At 41.9% G+C, this 24,311-nt stretch overlaps 1 protein-coding gene across 9 annotated transcripts in view; it reads right to left on the bottom strand.

The window, feature by feature from the left end:
- The window catches only part of LOC145416998 (sex-lethal homolog), a 124,105-nt gene that overhangs the window by 37,589 nt on the left and 62,205 nt on the right, over positions 1–24,311 (bottom strand). For 3 of the 9 annotated variants that reach the window (XR_013900378.1, XR_013900377.1, XR_013900379.1), the window contains exon 7: positions 4,263–4,341. The exons of 4 other annotated variants lie outside the window; for them this stretch is intronic. Coding sequence is in view for 2 of the 5 variants with exons in the window: in XM_080285847.1 (XP_080141973.1) it covers positions 8,241–8,303 (63 nt within the window). In the remaining 3 variants the exon portion in view is untranslated. Of the gene's footprint in view, positions 1–4,262; positions 4,342–5,978; positions 8,304–24,311 lie in introns of those variants that run through there. 2 more of the 9 variants (XM_080285847.1, XM_080285848.1) reach the window with 1 other exon arrangement.

Here is a 24,311-nt window from a genome sequence, read left to right as displayed (position 1 = left end):
CAGTCAGAGATACGAGCCAAGTCAGACATTAGGTGTGCCATAGCCTCATCCCTTGTTCGTTGAAGTAACTGCTGAGATGGGCGTTGCGGGAACCGAATGGAAAGGTGAATGGTGTAGTCATCAGCGTATCAGTGGATAGGGTTAGATGTACAGCTTAGAAGGTCATTGATGAATAAAAGGAAGAGAGTTGGTGATAGGACAGAGCCCTGAGGAACACCACTGTTGACAGATCTAGGAGAAGAACGATGGCCGTCTACAACAGCGGCTATAGAACGACCAGAAAGGAAGCTAGCGATGAAGGCACAGATAGAAGGACAGAAACCGTAAGAGGGCAGTTTGGAAATTAAAGATTTATGCCAGACTCGATCGAAAGCCTTTGAGATGTCAAGTGCAATGGCAAAGCTTTTGCCAAAGTCCCGAAAGGAGGATGACCAGTGGAGCGTCCCTGAAGGAACCCATACTGACGATCGGAAAGAGGGTTGTGATAGGAAAGATGCCTTAAAATTTCTCTATTGAGAATTGACTCGAAAACTTTTGAAATATAGGATGTTAAGCAACTGGACGATAGTTGGAGGGTTGGGAGTGGTCACCCTTCTTTGGGACTGGCTGAATGAGAGCAAACTTCCAGCAAGAAGGAAAGGTACAAGTTGACAGACAAAGGCGAAAGAGTTTGCCTAGGCAGGGTGTAAGCACAGAAGCACAGTTCTTGAGAACAACTGGAGGGACTCCATCAGGCCCATATGCCTTGTTAGTATTGAGGCCAGTGATGGCAGAAAATACATCAGCTGAAGAAATTTTAATGTCAGCCATGAGGAAGTCAGAGGGGGGAAGTGATGGAGGAACAGCACCGGAATCGTCTAAGGTGGAATTGGAGGAGAAAGTCTGTGCGAAGAGATCTGCTTTATCAGTAGAAGAAATAGCTACAGAACCATCAGAGTAGAAAAGAGGAGGGAAGGATGATGAGGTAAAGTTGTTAGAAAGGTTTTTGGCAAGGTGCCAGAAGGAGCGGGAAGAATTCGAGTTGGAGAGTTGAGAGCATTTAGTACGGATGAAATTGTTTTTACCAGAGCGAAGAACAGACTTAGCACGATTCCGGGCAGAAACATAAAGATGATGTGATTCAGGGGTGAGTTGGCTCCGGTACCTTTTGTAGGCCCTCTCCTTGTTGCAGACAGCATGAGAACAAGCATGATTAAACCAAGGCTTTCTTGTGTTAGTCAAAGGATACGAGAAAGGAATGTATGCTTCCATGCCCAAGAGAATAACCTCCGTAATGCGCAAGGCACACTCAGAATGGGATAACAAAAGACTGGTGAAAAAGATATATCTGAGTGAATCTGAAGGGGAAAGGCAAGGTTGGCAAAAGAAGAAGGTGGAGAGATATGGTGAATGAGTGTGTGAGGAAGAGGTATGGAAGTCGGTGGGGCTAGGGGACTGACAAGAGATCAAGCTGGCTGGATGAATGTTGTGAGAAGAGTTGCATGATCAGGGATTTGGCACCCCTTTTTAATGTGGCAGTGTTTAGATTGACTCCATCAGATATGTTTATGTGAAGCTACAAAATGTAGTGAAAATTTTTTGGTATATCAGATAGAGCCAGGATTCAAGGGGCTTAAACGATGAGTGAATGGAAGCGTGGCCCATTGGATTTGGCAAACTTTGGCTGTCTGGACATTGCTACTCTTCACGCTGCCCTAGGGTGGGAAAGGAGGTCTGGATGACGACGACGACGACGACGATGATGATGATGATGATGATGATGATGATGATGATGACTATGATGATGATAAAAGTAGTTTTTAGCTGGCAAACATCCTTGACATTCACTGAAGACTCCATGTACAGTCAGCTCCACGTGAAAAGTATCACAATCTGTTAGTGGTGTGTGGGGCTACCAAGACAAGCTGGCAATGCTGCGTACACTTGGCTCGATATGATGCAACCACAGACTGGTGGTGGTGTAATGTTAGTAGTAGTAGCAGTAGTAGTAGGTGTCGTAGCTCCAGGTTCATCAAAATGTGAACCACGTGGACTGCCGAGTTCCCCTCCACCTGCAGTCTGAGTCCATTTCCTTCTTGTTGGGAGATAGGGAGGGCACTGAGGGACATTTGTATTACTGGGCAAAGGAGCCCACGTGAAGGTGTTCCTCTCCAGCACTAACTGTAAGATAAACAGATTACGTACACAGCCAGCACCATTCACTGGTCAGTGGCAGCTTCACATGGAGCCATGCATGCAAAGAGAGATCGACACATACATCCATGTGTCTGTGGACTGTGGATTTATCAGCACATCTTTTTTTTGCCAATTTATTTTCCACAGTACACTTTCAGATTTTCTTAAACCATAACATGGGTTGGTAGTGACCTATGGTATAAAGCTAAGTATCATACATAATGTCAACTTCATCACATGTTATGGCAGGGAATTAATATATTTGAGCAGCATTGTGCTGATATCAAGATGCTGGCCTATACTGATGCTCATACCCACTGTTCAGCCAATACTGATACTCCGATACTAACCAATGGCTGATACCAAAATTTTTTTTAAGATTTCTTGCAACAAAATATTTCCCCTCTTTTCCGCCATGAGAAAATAATTTCTTGCATTTTGGGGGGACTACTTTAGACTTGTTGTTTTTATCTATCAAAGTACTTCCAAACAGGAGAGGATGTACTTCTACTTCTTTGACCAGAAGCTTTATGGTAAGATATAACTACCTTCACTCTGGGGCTGCTGCAGTCAAACTAACAGAAACAGAACTTGTGGAGCAGGGCTGCTGGATTAACCTGATCTAAAGTAGCACCAAAGGCCACTACAAGTAGCAAAACTACAATTAAAGTAGCTGGTGTGCAGCTAAAACTGACATTCTACTGTATTATATTAATTATTAGACATAATTAATAACAATTAATGTAACTTACTATTATATTGTATATTACTACTAAAACAGTATACTATATAATATATTAGTATTGAAGTACTGTATATATATTATATAAAGTATCGGAGTATCGGCCATATTTTCACCAATACCAATACTCAGAACATAACCAATACTGATACTACCAGCACTTCTCTACTTTGTAGAACAGTACAGATATAGTCTGGATAAAAAGTACACACAGAAACATGAGGATAATAACCCCTCATACATAAGGATCTCTCTAAACCTAAAAAAAAAAAAAAAAAAAAAAACGGAAGGGTGAAGGAGTTAAAACAGTTAGTTCTTAAACCCTTCAGGCTAACCATCCCTAAGGCTGAATAACATTGCCAGGTGTCACCCATAACAATAAGTAAAGGCGTCCTCCTGACAAGGTTAACATACAACATACAAAAATAAACCAACAAGTAAGTGGAATTGGCAAAGTTTTTTAGGACTATATTCGCATCAACTTCCGAGGCTTTCTAGCACCTCTACCTTACTATTGCCAGTTTGCTTTCACCTGATAGAACTGGGCCACTACCACAACAAAAATACCAAGTCATGGTTAAACAAGCTTCAATAAACCTTAGTTAAGAAGTAGTAATGAGTGTTCTTATTTACTAGTCAAACCAACCCCCAAATCTGACTACACTTGGCCATCAACTGAGCTGAAATGGGTTACAGATCTTGGTCAAGTTGAAACTAATCCATAAATATTTGTTTCTCCATATGGCACATTAAATCTCTTGTAAGTTTAAGCAATCTATGCCCACATTACAAAGATATAAATAATGGAGGAAAAAAGCAACGTGTTGTATGCAAAAAATAAATCAATAAGGAAGAGGTGCTAGGGAGTGTCCTTGACCAATGATAATACAGTCCATGAGAATACTGTCCTAGAAGAGATGCAAAGGAGATGATATTAGCTAAGGGCAGCAGGGCAGGGCTAGGTAGGAACAAAGTGAGATAAAGTACAACTGAGCAGGAGAGAGCAGGGCAGGGCAGGGAAAGGCAGCAAGACACTTTGCAGCAAGGCAGGGCAGGGTAAGGCATATAAAGTAAGGCAATGCAAATCTAAGCAAGGCATGGCAAGGCAAGGCAACTAAATAAAGGGCAAGATAAGGCAGAGCAGAGACGAGCAGGACATGAATAGGGCAAGATACAGTAAAGTCATGAAGGGCAAAGTTATATACAGTAATGCAAAGGGACATATGAAGGCAAAGATGGATATGGACAAAGCAGGGATGACAAACCAAGAAGGTTAGGACACAAAAAACTGGATGATACAAGGCAGTGTGAGTGTAGAGTTGGGTGTGGGGATATGGATTCTCACCTGGTAGCGAGGAGGCTGGGTGGGGCGGGGGGCGGGCAGCACCGTCCACTCCCCGGACTCAGTACCACCTGTGATGATACTGCAGACCCGCCCATTGTAAGCCACTTCATACCTATACACATGTACTCATACACATCACACGCACTTTCATACACTCAAAAGTAATCAACCACATCAACTTCCTGACATACTGTACATACACCTACCCTTTATATTCAACAACTTCAGCTATAGGATATATATTCATTCTGGCTACAACAAGATGATTTTAATTAACTGATACATGAAATCTTAAAAAAATAAAATTAAAAAAAATAAAAATAAATATGAATGTTAGGTGACATCCCCAGACTAAAGGAGTTGAACACAAACAGAATGCTCAGACCTATATAAAAGAAATCAAAGATACTAAACTGAACACACACACACACACACACACACACACACACACACACACACATGTACCACATATGCATAAAACTGTAATCACAATTTTTACATCCATTCATTATCACACAACAAAGCATAAATAGTCGCTTTCTCTCTCTCTCTCTTATATGTTTCCATAAACTCTTCACTGGAATATTATACACTGATTCCTCACTCATAAGAATACTCTTACAAACAGTTGAGTGCATTTCAACCATGAATTTAAACTATCATCATCTTCACCCAAATAGCCAGTTTATAACCAACCGTCATATATCTCGTAGTTAGGAGCGCCAATATTTGTGTGTATTCATCTTCCAATGAAGGGGTGCTTTCCTATGCCAAGTAAAATCATCTGGGAGCATTTAGATAAAAACTATTTGAAACCCTTCACCGTCAGAGTAGTTTACTATAACCTGAATAATGTGTGTGTGTGTGTGTGTGTGTGTGTGTGTGTGTGTGTGTATACAGTATATATATACTGTAATTACATTATAAAGCATTGTAGCAGTAGTGTTATTACCTCTTCATTCAACGTTCTAAGTAGTGTGGATAAAATGTGCAAAAAGCTACTGAGGCATGAATGTTGTACAGAAAATTACATGAAGTGTGATTGTTATGCACAAAGCTATATGATGTGTGCTTTATAATGATCCTCAGCATGCTCTGAACTTTTAATAACTACTGACCTATTGAGAGACAAACTGAATGCTCAGTAAGTCAGAGTCTAAATCATCAGCCTGTTACATCTGGAAGCAGGCTGTGCTGTATAACTCATTCTTAATTTAATCATGCAGTATCTTATCTTAAAGCTCATCATTATCATCATCATCATTATCTGTAAAGTCTTGCTCCCTCTTGGCCACCCTACAATAGGGTATGACAGTGACAGAGCTGCCTCCTGGGTATACTTTTTCCTCACATACCACTCTCACTCCATCACTTCTCTACCAATTCCTTCTCCCTCTGTTATATATTGCTCTGCTCTCTTCATCCACACCATATACAAAGAGTCTTACTCTTCCAACATTACCCTCAAATCTCACTTTCACTGACAGCTGTACTGAAGTTTATCCACAACACATATATCACCCTCCATATTCATAACTGACACGCTAAACACGTACACAATAAGCATCACTATCATCATTACAAAGAGTTTAAAGACCATCGCAATCTAAAGTATCATTAGTCCCTTAGTGGAACATCACATGACAAGCATGAATTAAAAAACAAATATGCTATACCACTATATAAATGGGATTAAATAAAAGTTCAAGAGGGATAACATTCGATTATTGCTCTACAAAAATGTTCAAAATTTTATACACGGTCATCCATAAGTACCACTCTTGGTATCTTTGGGGCTGTGGGGACAGCTCAGTTTGTTCGTGTGGGCATGGGCAGAGCACTGGATGCATTATCCAAGTGTGCTAAAACAATGCAAACAGTGACAGGAAATGTAAAAAAAATGCATGATAAGCACTGATAACACTCTCTGAGTAGTCCTCACAACACAAAGAAATCACCTGGCAGTGTTACACATGGAGCACCCTGTATATCAACTCACTGAGCCTGGAGACATCTTCTTTATTTTATTCTATCTCTTGATAATTTACCGAGTTTAGGACAGATGCATCAAACTGGATGGGTTAGGTATGTGGAGCTCCATGGAGTGATCACGAATGTGCCAAATTTGAAACTAAGAATCATAGGACAGAATATGGAATTTTGGACACACAGTGCCTTACAGAGTTCCTCCAATGAGCACCTCAAATTTATCTTTGACAATGCTCTACGGACGAACTCAAAGGTGCCATGAAGGGTGGGGGGAGTCATCTAATCTCCAATTCCTTGGTTTATCAAGTTTACCATGTTACCTCCATTCATTTGAGTTACTGTGTATGGTACATTCAGAGTTACTCCATGGAGCTCCTCATATGGCCTTCATAAACCCCTTCAGTATAAGAGGCCTTGCCTAAGCTGAATAAAATCACCTGGCAGCAGCAGAAGTAAACTAAGACATTCCCCAGCATAATGGGTTAAGAAATGAAGTAACATTTAAGAAATGAAATGGCATCTACATTACCATATTAAAATGCAAAATGAACAGAGGGGAAGATTCTATCCATCAGATAACAATTTGGAAACAATAACCCGTCCCCCTAAAAAAAAGATTATTTTAGTTTTATCTGTGTTCATCTACCTATTTCTTTACTTGTCTTTACATCACCGCACTATGAATGGTTTAAATGGGAGAATTATACCCACATATAATCATTCTGGCCTAACTTGGAAAGGGTCCAAGTAGGTTAATGCTGCTGTAGTCACTTAGTAAAAGCATTTCCACACGTGAGTATAATTTTGCCATCCCTTCCTAATACATAACATACGGTACTCATAAGTGGGTATATTCTGCTATCAATTCATTTACTGTCACTTGCCCCATGATGTATTCTGTAAAGTGTAACTTCAACAAGAGGACCTCCATGTGTTCCTGTCCCTACTCAGTAACGATCTTCCTTCCCACAACGCAAGACCCTCTCATACTCTCACACATTAAAAAGTATAGCAACTCTCCCCCACCATACAAAGTAAATAAAGAGGTTAGAAGGAGTGTAAAGCAAAGTGAAGGAAGACTGTACACTAAGGTAAAGAAAGTAAGCTGGAATAAAGAAAGAGTAAGTAAAAGTGATGGAAGGGAATGACATTAAGTCTGTGAAGCAAGAGACAATGAATTTAAGTAAAGGAAGAGACAGTAAGTGTCAGTAGGGGAAGAAATGACAAAGTTAGAGAGAGAGAAAAGTAACAGAAGGAATATTATTAGTCTAAGTATAGAATGAGGTCTGACAGAGGAAGTATGAGAGGTGCATTAGGAAACAGTACCCAACTTTACCAAATGATGGCAAGAGAAAACAGGGCACAAAAAAATAAAATAAATAACTTTTACCCAATATTACCAAATGATGGCAAGAGAAAACAAGGCATAAAAAAAAAATAACTTTTACCAAGTCTCTTTTCCAACACTTCAACCTCTTCCACTCAGACCCCTCCCCCCCTATTCAAATTTAATGGCCTTTCAAGACAAGCAGCTTAAAAAAATATTCATTAACCTACTCAAAACACAAATTTTGTGGCCTTTCAAGGCCAAGAGTTTAAAAAACTATACAGTATACCCATACCAAGCCTTGATTAGGCTCTCTTAACACCTAAGTGCTCAAGTCAAAAAGAAGAGAAGATGACACCAACATTGTTTCACACCATCAGCCAGGTACTCAAGATCAATAATGGAGTGAACTTCCCAACTGGACAACTCATTTTCCAACAACTTTCATATGCAACTTGCATGTCACTTGTCTTATAATGCCATTCTCATGGAGCAACACCTCACCTCCTCCAAGACCTTTTGTGCTTTGTGCCTTTTATACTCCCCCCCCCCCCTACAGTGCTTCATTTCAACTGCTGCCCCACATTCCTACAGGCAATTCTGCTCATCACAGCTGTCCATGAAGGTGTCTTCTGGCTTCTGTTACCTGAGTTTTTAGATGTTTACCATACCCTGTCCACTTCAACTTGGTGTAAAATTGCAGTCTCTCCATCTTGATTGGTGTGCTATAACAAGAGATTAACATTAGATTGTGGTGCTTGTCACAAACAAGTGCTATGGAGAAGCTGTAAAGCTGCAGCATTGTCTTATTCTGTCACACAGCTATGAGATATAGACTGCAAAAGGAAAAAAATCTCTGCCAAGATAAGGTGAATGAACTATTTGTTAGGAGAGTCACTCCTTGTTTACTTCTTTTTCTTCTTTATTCACCTCTGCTTCCTTTTTTTCTTTCTATCCTTTACTTTACATGATACTATAAGAGGGCTAGACATTTCGGTTTTGGCAGTGACTTTCTTTACTTTTATGCTCGTGATTTCCTTCTTTGGGACAATTCAGCATTCCTGCTATTCCCTATTGCTGTCTATTCATCTCCCCATTCCCTATTGCTGTTTATACATCCCTCTCCCTCTGTAAATTCTCTGGGTACAGTTTTTTCTTAGTGTTCTGGCTTACATTTTATTTGTTTCTGTGTACCAATGCAATCTTTTCATCCCCTTTATTTGCTTGTATGGTTATGTTTTGGACTAAGTGATAATGGACAGCCATCCAAGGGCATCTAGCCACCTTCTCTGATCTGGGATGCTACTTCATGTCATCACAAAGGACACTGTGATGCTCCATGTTGGAGGCTCACCATCTGTCCCTGTTCTGGATATGGGTTTACATCTTACAGCTGTTCCTTCTGCTGATTGCTGATTTTGTCTTGCTGGCACCACATACAATGGGCAGCTGTTGTTTCAGCATCTCCTTAGGAACCAGGTCTCTCCTGTCATGGTTTCTGGGGATCACTGCTATGCCTGCTACCACCTACTTGGATTCACATTTGATGCATTATCATACAGATGCCACCCCAGGATTAATGGCTCCTCCAGGAAGAGATCCTTGGGTTGCATCAACACAGACATCAATCTCAGATGCAACTCTGTCTCAATGATTCCCCTTCTGTTCACAGACAGTACCTCCAAAGATCATCAGCTGACACCACTGTGACCTTATCAACACTCACAATCAAATGCCAGACAAGTAGTGACACAACTACTGAGGCCTGCACACACCAGTTCTGTGCTCAACATTTTCCATTTAAATCCAGAGAGATGTCTAGACTCTGTCTCTGTCTCTTGCTTCATCCTCACAAGGACAGGACACTGCAGCCATCAACACTCTTGACTACAAAGTTCTTAAACGTAAGTGTTCTTTGTCTTAGAATACCTTAAGCGTCTACCTTTTTCTCCAGTTTCATAACACTGTCCCTATACATGAAACCATAATCTGTCCCTTGATTTTCTCTCTGTTTCCTGTAACGACACCAGATCTTCAAAAGGGTATGCTGAACAAGAGGAGATTTCCCTGAGATGGTTCAAGTCTTACATGACTATAGCTGAAAATATTTTGCCTAGGGATTTCTGTCAGTGTTGGCTCCACACATGACAACAATGATGACAATGACAATAATGATGATGATGATGAATTTGGGTATGGCAATACATTTCATGCTTTAAAAAAGTACACAGAATCAACCTAAATACCTACCAAACTTCAAGAGGTTCCCTGTACTATCACTTTATTTTTTGAAAAGGTTACATAATGTAATACCATGATATATGGTCAGCCATCTTTAAACATCCAGTAGTTTGGGAGAGCTGCCGGGATGGGTTCTGACAGTTCGTGCTCTTGGCTGTGAACCTGCTCCATTAGTTGGGACTCAAATTTTACAGGCACCAGACCCTGCGACAATTAAACTGGCAGGTTTTATACTACAACCCTCCATTTACTAGCTCATGTTCTACTGCCACTTAACATCTCTCTCTATCTAACAAACTGCACATCTCATACAGTATACGAGGATGAGTCATTAAGCGAGAAGGTTCACTCCAAAAGTATGATCATCTTAATGTCTGACTGATGCTGTGATACAAAGCTCGTGATTTTTCATCTATTTTCAACTGTATTTATTACGAAATACGATGGGTATATATGGGTATGGTATCAATACTGTACCAGTAGTAACATTTGGGTCTCTAAGACTCCTGTACACAGGATCTCCACATTCTAAAATATTTTAATGTTCTATAATTCTTCTAAGGGGAGTAAATTCATGGAGTAGAAAGTGGAGAAAAACAAGATAATTAGAATCTGGAGAGATGGTAGAGAGGGAATATGAAAATATGAAAGCACAGAGAAGGAAATACAACATAATGATGATGGAATGGAAGAGACAAAAAGGAAAGACCAGGAAATGCTGAGTGGAGAAAACGAAAGAAAGAAGAGAATGTGTGAAGGAGAGGAACAGAAGAAAATAGGAGAGCATAAAGGAGAGGAGGTGGTAGAGTAACAAAGAAGGAACAGGCAAGAAGAAAAAAAAGAGCCAGACTGGGGGAGGGGTGGAAGTGAAGAGGGTGAGGCAGAAGGAATAAAGTGTGATAGAAGACAGAAGCACATATTTCATTGGATTTAGAAAGAGAAGGGCAAGAATGGGAAATACGAAGAAATGAAAGTGGAGCAGTCGTATATAACACTGTTTATATGCGTGATGTATCAGATGTTTGATAGCTGAAAACTCACTCACTACCCAATACCACACCAAACATCCCTCACCTTAAATTTTTTATACAGTAATTACTTTTTTTTTTTTTTTTTTTTTTTTTTTTTTTTTGAGAGAGAGAGGGAGAGTGAGAGAGAGAGAGAGAGAGAGAGAGAGAGAGAGAGAGAGAGAGAGAGAGGATAATTACAAAAATGTAAAATGTATCCCACATGTCTGTCCCACCCTTTTGAAAAATTTCAGCAAGACTATTACACTGTACAACTGATATGAATGAGAGAAAATGTCTTCATCAACACAACACCATCAAGGTAATTATGAATTTAACGGTTTAATCAAGCAATCACCAGGCAATGTTAACCCATCCACTGCAACATTAACACCTTGTATTTTCTTCCGACTATTCCCAACAGGATTTTATAAGGCATGGGAAACTCAGTGGTAGCACGTGTGACACTGTATTTAGCTTATCTTTAAATGTAATCCTGACTGACTATAGTCAATATTAATGAGTTCAGGAAGTAACATTACAGCAGAATGGTTGAAATGCGGCAGCTGCAAGTGTGATAAACTGTATTATCTCAACCTTTTATGTAATCTTCACTGACTACTGAAAATTTTTGTGAGCTCTGGAAGTCACATTCCAGCAAAAGTGTTAATTAACTTCATGACCATCATAAAATGTGAAGAAGTTAACCCCACCAGTCCAGGGAAAATATTTTGCTTTTTATGTCATCATCTGACTATTCTCATTGGCTTTTTTTTTTTTTTTTTTTTTTTTTTTTATAAATATAAATAACTGAGATGTAGCCTCCATTTCCATTCAATAACAAATGTCTCATCCAAGAAGACTAAAATCATGTGTGGGCAGCAAGAATACCCCTGAATAATACCTCACCCAATACAAGGGGTTAGTGAGAGCTTTATCTAATTCCTACAGTTTGAAAGTCTATCTAAAGATTAATAAAATCATCTGGAGACAGCAGGAACACAATGTACAATAAGTCATCAAGTTGAAAAGGCATCTCATATGATGTTCACCCTAATCTCACTCCTGGCAAACACACAGTTTATGGTCATTATTACACAGGACTTATCAACTGAGTGTTTTCTGCCTCCTGATCACTCTCTCTCTCACAATCATTCACACTTCATTCTAGTCCTAGAATCCTGACTCAACTTAAGACTGGCACTTGGCATTTTTCTTTATTTGTGAGTTTCACATTACCTACCCGAGTCAACCTGAAGACTATTCACTTGTTCATTTGTTTCTGAAGGCTCCAACATGCTTGTATGCATCAACCTTGGTCACTTAAAGGTGGCTCTCCATGCTGCTCAATCTCTGGCAGCTTCCCTATTCAGTCCCTCATCCCTGAGGTCACACTCAATGACCTCATCCCAGGTCTTTTTTGGTCTCCCTCTCACAACCCTACCCTTAACATTAACACTTCTCACTTTCTGCACTCAATTATCATCCCCCATTCTCTCCACATGTCCAAACCATCTCAATATGCCTCTCCTCACAACACCAATACATTCCAGTCCCATCCTACCCACCAACTCTTCCACAATAAACTTGGCCCCCTCAGGCCTCAAACTCAGGGACACACTGCACATCCACCTAATCTTTGTCATTTCTGTAAGTTTGAGCCTGCGAATATCCTCCTCCTTTATAAAGCATATTACTTCTAACACATGCTGCATACAAAGATCAATTAGCATGGAGGGAGAACCCTCTCAATGTCAGGAGAGGCAGCAGCTCCCTGAATTTCTTCCAACCACCACACTCTAGCCACAGAGCTATGGTGGTACCATTCTTAAGTGGCGATTTGGGTGGGGCACGAACCTCTGTACAGTGTTGCCACGTTTTCCATACCCGCGATGCCTCTCTCTCTCTCTCTCTCTCTCTCTCCTGGGGGGAGATGTGCGTCACCCTATGGAATTTTGTTTCTTTTATGTCTTATAAACTTTGTGCTTTCATTTCTTTATTTTGTTTTTTATTATATTGTTGTTTTACATATGGCGCCAGATGACCTCCATGTTTTGGCGCCTTGATTTGTTTTCATTGAATCATTCTCGCCCTCCTTCCTTCCCTCCCTTCATCTTTTCCACAGCTTGACAATGCACTCAACACTGCCCCTGGCCTGCCTTCTCTCTCTCTCTCTCTCTCTCTCCTGGGGGATGTGCGTCACCCTTGGGAATTTTGTTTCTTTTATGAGTGACAAACTTGTGCTTTCATTTCTTTATTTTGTTTTTATTATATCTAATTATATTTAAAAATATTATTGTTTTACATATGGCGCCAGATGACCTCACTACTGTGGCGCCATGATTTGTTTTCATTCAATCACTCTCTCCCTCCTTCGTTCCCTTCCTTCCTCCATTCCTCACTCAGCTGCACTCAACACTGCCCCTGGTCTGCCTTCCCCCCCCCCCTCTCTCTCTCGTCTGTGGTATTTTAGGATACATTTTGGTTATTTTCTTTTACGTTATAATGTACATATTGTAAATCTGACTTTATTTCCACACCACCCAGGAGGTAAAAGTCTTGGAGCGTCTTTTTTTAAGAAGTGTCCCCAAACAGGCCTAGGATAGAAGAAGCTCTGGCCAGGTGGGACTGGGTGTGTGTGTGTGTGTTGCCGCTCACGAGGGTTTAACGTATTATTTTTTTTTTACTAAGAAATTGACATATTTTTACTTATATTCCCGCACATTATCTTATAATCATAACTGTGACATTATTACCAACCCCAGAAATATGGTAACAGCCAATAAAAGTGACTACTGTACTTTTTTATTAAGCAACACTGTAAAATATTTATGCCACGTTTCTGTATTGCCGTATAAATATTTTAAGCATAATAAGCTTACTGTTCTTTCATATATTATAATACACACGTTACCATTATATCTTTATATGTTTATCTTATTGTGATGCCTATTACATATATCAGAGCCATTCACATAGCGGGTATGGAACACGTGGCACCAATGTACAGAGGTTCATGCCCCACCCAAACCGCCACTTAAGAATGGTACCACCATAGCTCCAGCCCAACCTCCACCACATGTCTCCCAAATAACAAAACTCTTCCACAAACTCAAAAGACTCACCAGCAAGCTCAATCCTTTCATGCCTGACAATCTCCACCTGCTCTCCGCAACAACCGCACACATGAAATCAGAATTATCTCACAGTCTACCTCTAATACCACTACATCTCTTTATGCACCCACTTATCACAAACACTGCACAAGATGGAGTAACTTCCCATGCCCTTGTAGCATATGGCCAATCTCCCTCTTCTTTGACAGTACCATTCCCAGCCTTATATACCATCACTTTTATTTTAACTGCATTTACTCTTAAGCCTTTGTGCCCCATACCATCTTTCCACTACCTAAATCTTTCCTCTACCTTCCTTTCATTCTCTACAATCAACACCAAATCATCAGCATACAACATCTTCCAAGGGAGTCCATTCCTGAAGTCACATGAGAGGGCTTCAAGTACCATGAGAGCCAACATGGGGCTCAATACTGACCCCAGGTGCACACCAACATTCACAGAAAACTCATCACTCGAATCTCCATTCATCCTTACCTGTGTGCAAGCACCCACATACATAGCCATAACCATCCTAACCAGCCACTCCTCAATCCTAAGCTTTCTCACTGCCCACTTCACCACCTCTCTAGGGACTCTGTCAAAGGCCTTCTCCAAATCATTACCTTCATTATCTGGTCCAAAAGCTTTATGCTTCTATAATTCCCTCATTCCAGGGCATCACCCTCCCCCTTGTACACAATTACAATTACATTCTTCAGCCAATCATCTGGGACAACAAACTCATATATAATCATATTTATCAGGTCAGTGACTATCTTCACTCCTGTATCTCCTGAGGCTTTCAACATTTCAGCAATCAACCCAGACACACGTGCTGCATTCCCACCTGCATCCTGCCTATTGTTCCTCTCATAGTAGCAGCATCAACCAAAGACCAAGGGCCAAACACTGAATCTGCTGGCTCCAAATCTACCCTGCCCCAGTCAAACTCACTCATTCAACAACCGGTTGTAATACTTTCTCCAGGCATCTTCAATATCCTCACTGTTCACCACTACCCTTCCTTCATCACTCTTCCCACACTGCTCATTTATGATATCCCTATCCTCCCTCTTCACCTGATTTGCCACCTTAAATATCATATTCTTCCTTTCCACATGCCTTAGGTTATCAAGTAAAAGTTTCCGTGACTCACACTTCGTCCTGTAAACCTTTTTTCTAGCCCTACACTTGGCAGCCAAGTACTCTTCTCTGTTACCACCTTTCTTCCATTTCCAGAAAAGCCTTCTTAACTGCAGATACACCCTCATCCCACCACCAAGTTACTTTATGTCTTGGTGGGCCTCTTGTCCATCCACATACTGAATCAGTAACTCTCAAGAGGTTGCTCTGGAGGGTTCTGTACTGTTCATTAACAATTCTGTTCATGTCTCCCTGTTCAGCCACCATTCTACTCATCTTCCTATAGAAGGCATCCCTTAAGGCTTGGTTTTTCAGCTTCCACATTTTTCTCATAGGTGTATAGGTCCTCTTTTTTCATCACCTGCTCCTTAAGCACCATGTCATATATCAATAACTTGTGCTGCTGGACACACTCCTTGCTTCCAATAACTTTAACATCCCTCACTAACCTCCCTTCAGCCCTCCTGACCAGGAAATAGTCTATCTGGCTGCCATTTCCCCCAGACTCATGTGTAATCAACCTACTCTCTCTCTCTTCCTAAAATGTGTGTTCCACACAATCATGTTCATTGCCTCTCCAAAGTATGCTTTACCCTTCCTCACTTCTTGTACCATATGCACATCCCCCATGTATTCCTTCATATCCTAATAATGGGGATAAACCACACCCTTGTCATGTGCTCCTCATACATACCCAATCATATCAACTTCAGCCCCTATCAACCCCCCAGCCTTATCAACTACCAAACCTCACTTTCATATCCAACTTTTTCACTACCTCATCTACATCCTTTCTTTCCACATGACCATACCAGCTACTGAGCACTATAATCAACAGCATTCCTTACTCATCTTTTGTCATCATCATCTGGACCTCCTTTCCCACCCTAGGGCAGGGTGAGGAGTAGCAACATCCAGACAGCCCATGTTTGCCCAATCCAATGGGCCATGCTTCCATTCACCCATCATTCAAGCCCCCAGAATCCTGGCTCTATCATCTTTTGTAAATTACAAAATTTCCTATCTTACCCACTCTATGTAATCTATACATTCTAGTCCCATTTTCACTGTTCTTACTATTGACTTTTTACATTAATGCCACACCCAAGTTACAAACCCAGTGACTAACCCATTTAATCTAATGAAGTTCTGTATATTTTTATTCTTTCTGCCTTTGAACAATTTTGTTAAACTTATAAGAGCTTTTCCAGACTTAAAATGGTAAATTGAACTTTTTTTTTTTTTTACCCTTTCAATACTAAGAGATCTCTCCTAAGGTAAATAAATCCATCTGGAGGCAGCAGTAAAACTAATGAGGCATGTCACTGGAATGAAGGGGTTAACACAGGCACTAACACAACTATAATCTTCCTCCAGCCTCCACACTTACCCTACAGTTTTGTATCAGGACCTTCAAAGCAGCAACTGCCTTCTTTCCTGAGCCATACTACTCTTCAATTCCTTTGCATATTTACCTCTCTTTTTTATTACTGCACCAATATACTTAATGTCCCTAACTAGTTCAAGTCACTCTCCATCCACCAGTACATCACACTCAGTAACTTTCTCTCTCTAACAACTAGCATTTCAAACAAAAAAGAACGTACAATATCAAAATGAAAAATAAAATGCAAGAAAACAACTACCAGTAATAAAAATTAAACATTCAACTGAAAAGGACTACCAAGAGATTACCATAACTCCTTATCAACTTTCTATTCTTCTGGGGCCACAACAACAATCCTCTCATGCAAAACTATCCTCCATTCATTTAAATTCGGCCTAAAATTGCCATCTCTTCATCCAAAACATCAAACCTCAACATGGGATTAACACTAACATGTGGTGCTAGCCACAAAGTGCCACGGAAAATATGTAGTCACAATACTTCCTTGAAAAGCCAATGGCCTGTAGCAAAAGATTACTGATAAAATGAGGTGTGAGTTAAGAACTGGTTTCATGGAAATAATGTAGTGCCAAGGGTAATGTCTCTTCTGCCCATGAGTCATGAGTACCTGGTTGCAAAATGACAAAAACCATGCTAAGTTAAGGACAACAAACTACAAACCATCATCATCATCATCCAGACCTCCTTTCTCACCCTAGGGCAGGGCAAGGAGTAGCAATGTCCAGATAGCCCAAATTTGCCCAATCCAATGGGCCACACTTCCATTCACTCATCATTCAAGTCCCTGGAATCCTGGCTCCATCGGATACGCAAAAAGCATTCACAATGTTCTGTAGCTTCACATAAACGTATCCGATTGAGTCAATCCGGACGCTGCCACATTAAAAAGGGGTGTCAAATTCTTGATCATGCACTTCTCCTCACAACATTCATCCAGCCAGCTCAATCTCTTGTCAGTTCCCTAGTCTCACCGACTTCGAAACCTTTCTTCCTCACACACTCATCCACCATATCTCTCCACCTTCTCCTTGGCCTACCTTGCCTCCTCCCTCCTTCAAATTTGCTCAGACATACCTTTTTCACCACTTTATTGTTATCCATTTTCTCCACATGACCTTGCCGTCTCAGTACTCTCTCTTTGATTCTGGTGTCCACCGACTTCCTCACTCTACGTCTTTCACAAATCACATTATTTTGTATCCTATCCACCCTCTGTACTTCACATACATTCCTCAGCAGTCCCATCTCCACTGCTCTTACTCTTAACTTTTCATTTTCATGCCACACCATAGTCTCACATCCATGTGTCAAGGCTGGCACTAATACTCCTTCACGCAAGCCTCGTGCAGCTGCAACACTCAAGCCTCTGTTTCTTATCAAGGCCTTCATTACACCAGCTACTTTTCTTCCTTGTGCCACTCTACTTTCAACTTCTTTTGCACAGTTTCCTCTCATTTCTATCACTGTACCCAGGTATTTGAACTCTCACCAATTCCAGTCTCTCTCCATTCACTGTAACATCGCACTGGGAGTCACTTTCTCTCTCAATAACCATCACTTTACTTTCTTCTACATTTACTCTCAAAGCACAACGTTCACAGACATCAGCAAAACTCTGCACTAGCCTACCAAATTCTCGTCCGGTACTTGCAAGCATTACTGCATCATGAGCATACAACAAATCTGAGATATTCCATCCATCACCATTCATTACCAACGCCATCCCCCTCTTCATTACTCATGTTTTTACTTCTCTCATCACCCCATCCATACATATATTGAACAACCATGGGGACATCACACAACCTTGTCGCACACCCACACCGATCGTGAACCATTCACTTAGATACCCATTAACCCTTACACATGCTTCACTACCATCATAAAAACACTTGACGGCACCTAGCTGCTTACCATCTAAACTGTGCAAAACTTTCAACAATCCTTTTCTCTCCACTTTGTACCTATCCAAGCTGAACCAGGCAGCAGCATTCCCACCCAACAATGCTAAATATTTCTTAATAAACATTTGTAATCAATGATATCTTTAGCTGTCTGGAGAGGATGGAGTGTGAGACGAACAATGAATGACTGAGCATGAGGTGGACGGGGGGATGAGGAGACAGAATATAAGATGGAGAGATAAGGTGGAGGTACAAACCCTGCCATGCTCTTAGCACCATTTTTTTTCATTATACTGCAAAATTGCCATTTTCGCTCATTCAATCTTTATAATTCAACATTTAATATTAGTCAATCTGCTTTCCAAAAACAACCCAATTTTATAGTGGGGTTTGACTGTATATGAGAGAGGGGTGAGTGCATTTGAGAGGTCAGCCAGATGGCAGAAGACTGGTTGGCAAAGGCAATGTGTTTGTGATCACCCTTCATGGGATTAAGACACCTGTCAACAGATACAAAGAGTTAATTCAGTTTCGAGTTTTTTTCAGTGCTAAGGACTAATCATACAGAAACTCTTAATTTAAAGCCATTTCACTTATTTCCCCATTACACTAATACAGTAATGAAATTACTCATTCTCCTCAATAATATGAAAAGTCTCAAATGAATCATTATAAAAGTGTGTGTGTGTGTGTGTGTGTGTGTGTGTGTGTGTGTGTGTGTGTGTGTGTGTGTGTGTGTGTGTGTGTGTGTGTGTGTGTGTGTGTGTGTGTGTGTGTGTGTGTGTGTGTGTGTGTGTGTGCGTATATATATATTTTTTTTCACCAGGTCGGTCAGGATCACTTGATGGTTGTGACCATCAGCTTTTACCCTCCTGGAAAGAAGCTGAGAGCTCATATAGTCCAATTTAAGGGCAAGGCTGTGACCTACACACACACATCCCCTCGCTCAAGGGGGACAGTAACCACCCACTTCGTCAGTGAAACTTTTCGCAACCTAAGCGAGGTGCAAACTCCCGTCTACCAGATGGTATGCGAGAACTCTACCACTGAGCCAGCGAGCGGTGTGTGTGAGTGTGTGTGTGTGTGCACATGTATGTGAGCATTCATGCATATGTATATATGTGTATGTGCTTACTTTTACCACATACAGTAGTCATAAACTACAAATATATCTTTGTTTCACTCAGAAGCGGCACTCTGACTGTGGACATCCTACACTTCAAGGGTCATATTACAAGTGACACTGGACAATTCTTACAAGTGGTTTTGGAGACGATATTATGCTTTTTCCTTAGTAGATTATTACGAACATTACACCCCAATATCCTCCTGCATGAAGCTGATGCAAACTGTCAATATAAATGCAATATAGGCAACATACATGAGAATACTATGGGATGATATGCAAAATACACTGCTGTGGAAGAGGACTGACTGTTGCTGCAGGTACTTTCACACCTGCATATTTTTTTTCTCTCTCTCAGGAAAACATCAACTCATTAACATAAGTGACATAAATGATGAAATAAAGATAACTATGTGTACTCATTCACTATATAGAGGATATGCAGGCCATGTGAGAACTCTATCTATCTATCTATTACTAGACGCCTCAATCCCATAAGGGGTGGCCACAAGTAAATCGCATCCATGTCGTCCTGTCCAATGCCATTTCTCTGTCCTGCTCCCAACTCATACCCCCTTCTCTCATACACCTCTCCACTCCATCCCTCCATCTCATCCACAGCCTCCCCTCCCCCTCCTCCTCATTCACATACACTCTCCCCATCAGTTTCTCACTCTCCATCCTCTCCACATGGCCAAACCACCTCAATGTATTTCTCCTAACACTTTCTATACCATCTACATCCACACCACAACCTTCCTTCACTTCCTCATTTGTCAGTCTGTCTCTCCACAAAATTCCACATGCTCCTCTTAAAAAACTCATTTCCACTGCTCTCACTCGTGACTTCTGACCCTCCAACAAGATCCAAGCTTCACCATCATACATTAGGGTTAGTATCACAATACTGTCATGCAGTGACTTTTTTACTTCCATGCTCACTTCCCTGTCCCTTATCACTACTTTCAAAGAAACAGCAATCTTTCTTCTCTGTTGTACCCTTTCAAGCACTTCATGCTCCAAACCTCCATCCTTAATCATCACACTACCCAAGTACTTAAATGCACTCACATTCTCTATTTCCTCCTCATCCAACCTCACTGTACATTCAGTGGCTTCATTTCTCTCGAAGACCATAAATTTACTCTTCCCAACCTTCACCTTTAGATTCCGTTTCTTACACAGTTTTTCAAACTCATTCACCAAGCCTTGCAGTTCCCCTTTGTCTTCACTTTACAATATAGCATCATCTGCAAACAACAGTACGGGGAGTTTCCAAACACTGCCATCTCTCATTAGGGCTGCTCCAACATCCACTGCCATACCTTGTACCCCTCTCATAACCCCATCCATACAGCCTGAACAACTATGGGGACATGACACATCCCTGCTTCAATCCGACATTCAAATAAAAAAATTCGCTCAGTTCACTGTCCACACGCACTGCAGCCTTAGCACCCTCATACATACTCTTCACGGCATTCAACAACTTCCCATTTACTCCATAAATTCTTAATACTTTCCACAATCCATGCCTATCCACCCTGTCGTATGCTTTCTCCAAACCCATGATGGCCGCATACAACTTCTTTCCCTTTTCTAGAAACTTTTCCACTAAAGACCTAAGAATGAATATCTGATCTACACAACCTCTTCCCTTCCTAAAACCTCCCTGTTCTTCTCCAGCTAATTCCTGTTATTTCCTTGACTCTGTTAATAACTATCCTACTATATACTTTTCTTATTACACTATGAAGACAAATGCCCCTATGATTACCACACACTTCTTTTTCCCCTTTTCATTTGTACAAGGGAATAATTATACCCGACTTCCAATCCTCCGGGACTCTATCTTCCTCCCAGGCCAATCTGCACATCTTCCATACCCATTCTACTACTATCTCTACCCCACGCTTCAGCATTCCACCACACACTCCACCAAGTCCTGGAGCTTTCCCCATTTTGACTTTCTTCATTACTTTCACTACAGTAATCACTCCAATATCCGACGTAATAGAGCCATAGGTAGGTCCGGTTATTGGTTTTGTCCGGATATTGGGCCCCAGCTTATGGACTTGTACTTATGGACCCTAACTCAGAGAAACACCTATACAACTCCCTCTGGACATGCATAGCACCTATTTAAGACCCAAATCACACCAATAAGGCACATAAATGACTGAAATAAATGCAAAAGAAATATAAAATGAGGGTTTAGAAGTATGTTCATACATTAATAAACATTCTGGTACTTATGGACCCTAACCTAGCCTAACTCAAAAAAACACATTCCTTCTGCACATGCATAGCTACTAACACCCTATTCACACCAATAAAGGACATTAAAGAGTGAAATGAGGTAAGTATAGTATGGAAAAAAGTACAGTATGAAACATTCTGGTAAGTATAGTATGGAAAAAAGTACAGTATGAAACATTCTGGCTACTTACAGCAAGTCCCTGGCCACCTCGATGAATAACTGCCTCCTCTCGGACTCTGACAGTAAGAACGATTTCCTGAAGCACTTGCAGTACACTCTTCCTGAAGTCTTGCACTGAACTTAGTCAATAACACACAGAAGTCCATTCTCTTCACAGTGTTCACTTTTGTCCAAATAATGCTCCATTGTAACCTAGTGTTGCACTTTAACTTTTCCCATTTTTTTCCCATTTTCAATAGCCAAAACAAAGAAGTCTATTTACGTTAAATTTATTTTCCATTGAGTCTTTTCTCTCAAATTGAAAACCTTAACACAACACACCGTTTTTTTCACTGCACAACACTAAAAATTCCCGTGTGGTCTAGTGGAGAAGTTCTTGCTGTTTATTCACTGTCAGAGTCCGAGAGTATCACTGGCAGGCGACCTAGGGGTGCATCGCTGGGTCGTGGTGATGGCGTACCCACTGCAGAGGACTCTGAAGAAAGCCGCAAACTCACGTCAAGCGGTGACTCCACCGTGGCTGACGTGCTGGGCTGTGGCTCGGAGCATGTGGGCCTGTCTTGGGGAGGCAACGGAGTGGAGCCAGGGCTGGGCACAGCGGGGGTCACGGGCCTGAAAAAACTGTCAATCGTTGACTGACGCAAGGAACGACGATTCTGACGATTGATGATGCGCTGCCTGAAAGCACGCACTTCCTCCATGAGTCCCAAGGGCCCCATCTCCCTGTCGCAGTCCGGGTGTTCCAGGTAGTCTAGGACGAACTCTAGATGTTCCCGGAGTGCGCTCAGCTTGGGGATGGCTGGAGTAGTGTCCTGCTGAGAGGAGTCCGCATCATCGTCGTCGGAATCTTCAAGTTCGGTACTGACACCAGCAACCGAAGACGCGATCTCGATATCAGACAACGTCTGATACCCAGGATCGCCCTCGTCGTCGTCCAACCACTCACGAACATCGTCCACATCAACATTGTCGCCATGCGTACGTAGCCGTGCATGGAAGTCATCCACGTCAAACCCTAGAAAATCGTACTCCACATCCGTTCCGAGAAGCAGACGAGACCAACCATTTTCAAGAGTTTTCACAGGGACTTCCTTCCATGCACTAGCCCAGTTGTACGGCGCAGACGATGTTGTAGCGGCGAAGGTTTTCCAAAGTCCGCTTGCCTCGTGTGTCCCGTCCTTCCCTGCGCTCGTCCTCGTCCTCAAGAACAACCATCACCTCGTCCAGGAATTTCCGACGGTATAGGCGCTTTGTTGCCACGATCACTCCTTGGTCCATTGGTTGACTGAGAGCAGTCGTATTAGGTGGCAGAAACATGCACCTAATACAGCCATTCTCAGCAACCAAGTCCTTGTCGCACGGGTGGGCAGGTGCACTGTCGAGCGGAAGGAGAGCCTTTACCTGGTCGCGAGGGATTCCCAGTGTCTTCGTCTGGTAATGGATGACCTCCTTGACGAAGTGACGGTGAAACCAGTCTTTGAAAATCACAGCTGTGAACCATGCCTTCCAAGAATGGTACCAGACGACAGGAAGGACATCCATCACCCCACGAAGGCACCGAGGCTGCTTTGCACGGCCAACAACAACAGGCTTAAGCCGGTGCATGCCGTTAGCACTGGCACAACACAAAGCAGATATCCGTTCCTTGGAGAGCTTGCGGCCAGGTATACACTTCTCCGTCTCCTCGGCTAGAGTGTTCGGTGGCAGCGAGCGATAGAATAGGCCAGTTTCGTCAGCATTGTAGACTTGACCGAGAGTTAGGCCCTTCCTGTCGATCAAGCCTTTCACCTTGTGCCGAAACTCGTCAACTCCATCCTCGTTAGCGTCCAATGCTTCGCCATGTGCTTAACGGTTAGTAAGGCCATGTCGCAACTTGAACGCGAAGAGCTAACCCTCGGATGCCTTGAAGTCTACGGTGTCGTGAAGCCTTGTGAACTTCTCAGCAGCAGCCTTCAGCTCCGTTCCACGTACCATCACACCAGGTGCACGTTGCTGTCGATACCAAATCAACGTGAATTGGTCGATTTCTGCAAACTTGGGGGTAAACATAACCTTCCTTTCCACGTTGGGTTTGCTTCTCGACGAGAAGTCAGCCGTGTACTGCATGAGTTTGTCTCGGGAACGTTTCATATTGAACAAAGTCGACCGGGCCAGGTTGTACTCGCGGAGAATGCGGGAAGAAGACCAACACGCAACTTTCTCCAATATCTCCCTCTTCTTTTCCAGAGTCAACATCACTCTCTTCCTTTTCTCAGGTGGCAGGGCCATCATCACACACACTAAGAGGAGGCCCGAGAGCAGCAGGAGGCCCTGCAGCAGGTAGGGCACCACCACAAAAGCGAGCA

This window comes from Coenobita brevimanus, chromosome 108 (assembly GCF_032717465.1).
Source record: "Coenobita brevimanus isolate Jiangsu-jjx chromosome 108, ASM3271746v2, whole genome shotgun sequence".
NCBI classification, from domain to species: domain Eukaryota; kingdom Metazoa; phylum Arthropoda; class Malacostraca; order Decapoda; family Coenobitidae; genus Coenobita; species Coenobita brevimanus.
The sequence above is the reverse complement of the archived record's forward strand: the minus strand, read 5'-3'. Positions and strand labels throughout refer to the sequence as shown.